Below are 4,077 nucleotides of genomic sequence, written 5' to 3'. Positions count from 1 at the left end.
ATGTGTTGTTATTGGTTCTATGAACTCGGTTGCTCACACTGTAAGGCATTAAAATACAAAAACGAAGCCAATGGATTGTGTTGCGCAAATGGTAAAGTGAAATTGATACCATTGGATCCACCACCAGAACCATTGTACTCATTGGTTTCAGGAATAGGAACAGATTCTATACACTTTTTGACAAATATCCAACAATATAACAATTGCTTTCAAATGACTTCATTTGGGGCAACAAATGTAGTTCGGGAAAATTTTATGCCAACTTTCAAGGTATGTATTATAGCAGTTACTCATAATTATTTTAGCGAACAAAATTTTCTGTCACCAAAGTTAAGATGTGTCACTAATCTTCAATTTCTTAATCATTACGAAATATATCACTTAGTCATCATATTATATGGTGTTTCAGTTTCAGTGACACTTTTATTATATTTTATATTTGATAGATATTAGTTAAAACTAAATATATACTTTTTAAGATCAAATATTATTTAAGTTGATCACCGACAATCCATTAATTTATACCACACCATAATATTTTTTTTTTATTTACAGATACAAGGGCAAATATATCACAGAGCAGGTTCACTGTTACCAGTGTCAGATAGCGACAACAAATTCCTGCAAATTTATTTTATGGGCAATTCACCACAAGAAATTGATCTGCGTTGTGCACATAACAATTTAGTAAAGAGGTCTATTGTAGAACAATTACAAACTTTATTTCATCAACACAATCAATTGATTATATTGTTTAAAACTGCCCTGGATCTGATGCCATCCGATAGTAGTATACATTTGTATGTTCTGCGCACTTTTGACTGCGGAGATTGCAAATTTTTAAGGGGGATTTTTCCCCTCAAACTTTTTTTTCTCCGCTCTACCAGACTGCGGTGATTTTAAAATTTTTAGGTGGATTTTCCCCCTCAAACTTTTTTTTCTCCGCTGTACCAGTAAAAAAACACTGATTTTCAAAAACCATAATGTATGTTCTGCGCACTTTTGACTGCGGAGATTGTAAAATTTTAAGGGGGATTTTCCCCCTCAAACTTTTTTTTCTCCGCTGTATATATAATCGTGTTTCCTTTGAAATAGTTTTGTAATTCAATTGGTGGAGGTAAATCACCGAAGCTATCAAAATATACAACCTTATCTTTAATTTTGTAAAACGCTACCCAATGACTTCCATCACCTGAAGATACGTCTAAGTTTAATATACCACATTCAATTGTTCGTGGTTTTTTAGGTAAGTCATCTCGTGAAAAGACTCCTCGGAAATGATTGATATTAAACTTTGCAATGTATTTTATAATGTCTCTAGATGTGAGTGGTCTGTCAGGTAACGTTTTTATCAGTTTTTTTTCCTTGATCCATTATTGATTAAATTCAATCCGCTACCTTTCTTTTTTTCGAATTTTGAATTGCATTATAAACACTAGCACTCCCAGACATTAAACTACCGAGAGCTGATAACCCTGCGAAAATAGGAATTAGAGGAATCGCACCTCCTGTCTGACCTGGTGTTAAAATCAATCTTTTACCATTAGGATTTTTCTTAACCTTTCCTTTTTTTGCAGCTAGTGTTCTCTTTTTTATTTTTTTATTACTTTTATGTTTACCTTTATAACTCATACCTATTTTCTGTTTAACCTTCATCATACTTTATTTCAGTATTTATAAAGAAGTTTATAAAACCTTCACCAGTCTTATCTGATTTCTACTTACAGGTTGAGCACACTATCTTTCACTGGTTATAAATTTAAAAGATCCAGAGTATTTATAAGAAAAAAAAATGGATTTGATTGAACAGAAAAATAAATTAGATATTTCGAACGTTGATACTCAAATAATAAAAAAACGTCAAGACATGGACCGTTATTACCTGATACTATACGTGCTATTATAGACGGTCCTAGTGGTTCAGGTAAAACAAATATAATGTATAATCTAATCACTCATGAAAACGGAATAAGATTTGAAAATATTTATTTATACTCAAAAACTTCTAATCAAGAAAAATATGTTTTATTAAAAAAAATAATAGATGATATAAAAGGTGCTAACATTTTTATATTTTCAGACGCTGATAAAGTTATAAAACCGAATTTAACTAAAAAGAATTCTGTAATAATTTTCGATGATGTTTTATGTGGTCCGCAGTCGATAATAAGAGAATATTTCGGAATGTGTAGACATTCAGGTGCTAGCTCTGTATTCTATTTAGCACAAACATATTCTAAAATTCCGAAGCAACTGGTAAGAGATAATTCAAATTTATTAATAATTCTAAAACAGGATGATACAAATTTAAAACATATATTCAATGATCATTCATCAGCAGATATGGATTTCTCAGAATTTCGGAAAATTTCTCATTTCTGCTGGAATCATAGTGATTACGGATTTATGGTTATTGATAAAACACGTGAAATGAATGAAGGTAGATATAGATGTGGTTTTCATACTTTTATTAAAAAAAAATAAGTATATAAATATAGTTGTAATATAGACAAAATCTACATAGTATTATCTTTAGTTGAAGGAAACAGATATATTAAGTTCATTATTTTCAATGAATAAAGATAAAGTTTTGTTAAAAAATTTAATATTATCAAAAAAAAATATCAAACGTAAAATAATGAACATGAAGCGTGGTGTTATAGATTCTGATAACTATTTTCGCGAAACATTTATACCTTTACTCAAACCATTGACTTCAATTCCAGAAAAAAACACTTCATTTATTCTGACACTACTAAAAAAAAAATACCTTGATCACTAGTGATGGAGATAGCGAAAACGAATCAAATTCATCGTTCGATAATTTTTTAATTTCTAATCCTAAATTACAGCGATATGATAAATCGTATGGCATGCATTATGATTCGGTTAATGATCAACTTAAAATATCAGATATTCCTGTCACTTTTGATCATGGTAACTTACGCTTGCTTGATAATTACTACCCTTGGACTAAAGGACTTTGGTCTTTATTATGTGAGAAAGTACCAAAAAATATGACGATAGAAGATATGGAATCATATTATAATATTCTAAAAACAAGTAAAGTTTATTTAAAGGCAGACGGGAAACCTAAAACCTCAAGATATTTCAAATGGATGAACGTTTTAAAACCTCTATATGATCGAATGAAAATTGATGAAAAACAATTAAATGAGGAAGTATTGAAAATAAATAACACAAAAGTTAAAACTCCTTCTCAATTAAAATTAAAAGAATTTGATAACTTTTTATCTAGCTCAGGCGCAAAACGAAGAAACATTATTAATGATACAGCCATATCAAATGAACCATTTGATTTTTCTTCTTCAGTGATTAATTCTAAATTTGAAGAACCTCCAACTGATCAGCTATTTAACTTTAGTTTATCACCGTCAGTTAAGAAAGGATCTGGTTTATATAAAGATGTAATACCTCATACACAATTAGTGTATTATGATGATCCAAATGAATTAGTTGTTAGATTAAATCTTTTAACATCGTCCCAAAATGCTGGTAATACTGGTGTAAATAATGAAATCATATCTATTATAGAAGAATTACGTGAGAGGAATATTATAGTTTAATGTCTACATTAGAGGGTTTAGCTAATGAGCTACATCGACCTGCAAGAAAAGTATTTCCAAGACGTAGTATAATAACACGATTTAAAGATGACCTTTGGCAAGCTGATTTAATGGATATGCAATCTCATTCTAAACAAAATCTTGGTTTTAAGTATATTTTAGTTGTTATAGATACATACACGAAATATGTATGGGTAGAATCATTGAAAAATAAAACAGGAAAAGAATGTACAAAAGGTATGTTTAATATATTAAAACAAGCTAATCCAAAATTATAACAAACAGATAATGGTACAGAATTTTATAATAATCAATTTCAACAGTTAATGAAAAAAAATAAAATTAGACATTATAGTACGTATAGCGTTATCAAGTGTTCAATTGGAGAACGTGTTATACAAACTCTAAAAATAATATATACAAACATTTTACTGCAACAGGTATATGGAATTGGTATAACAAAATATCAAAAATTATTTATAATTATAAT

At 29.2% G+C, this 4,077-nt stretch overlaps 1 protein-coding gene across 1 annotated transcript; it reads left to right on the top strand.

Annotated features, from left to right (window-relative positions):
* On the top strand, positions 1–3,587 carry LOC126555410 (uncharacterized). Its single transcript, XM_050210332.1, has 3 exons — positions 1–270; positions 556–800; positions 3,260–3,587. The coding sequence occupies exons 1-3, from the start codon at positions 1–3 to the stop codon at positions 3,585–3,587; spliced, it is 843 nt and encodes a 280-aa protein (XP_050066289.1).
* Positions 3,588–4,077: the final 490 nt, after the last annotated feature.

This window comes from Aphis gossypii, unplaced genomic scaffold, assembly GCF_020184175.1.
Source record: "Aphis gossypii isolate Hap1 unplaced genomic scaffold, ASM2018417v2 Contig00840, whole genome shotgun sequence".
Lineage (NCBI taxonomy): Eukaryota > Metazoa > Arthropoda > Insecta > Hemiptera > Aphididae > Aphis > Aphis gossypii.
This window is presented reverse-complemented; position numbering and strand designations above follow the sequence as displayed.

Excerpts from the sequence above, each read along its gene's own strand:
- LOC126555410 (XM_050210332.1), top strand. The coding sequence starts at position 1 with ATGTGTTGTTATTGGTTCTATGAACTCGGTTGCTCACACTGTAAGGCA. Across the intron at positions 271-555 it reads ATTTTATGCCAACTTTCAAG|ATACAAGGGCAAATATATCA; the intron begins GTATGTATTATA and ends TTTTATTTACAG. Across the intron at positions 801-3,259 it reads TCCGATAGTAGTATACATTT|CTCAGGCGCAAAACGAAGAA; the intron begins GTATGTTCTGCG and ends CTTTTTATCTAG.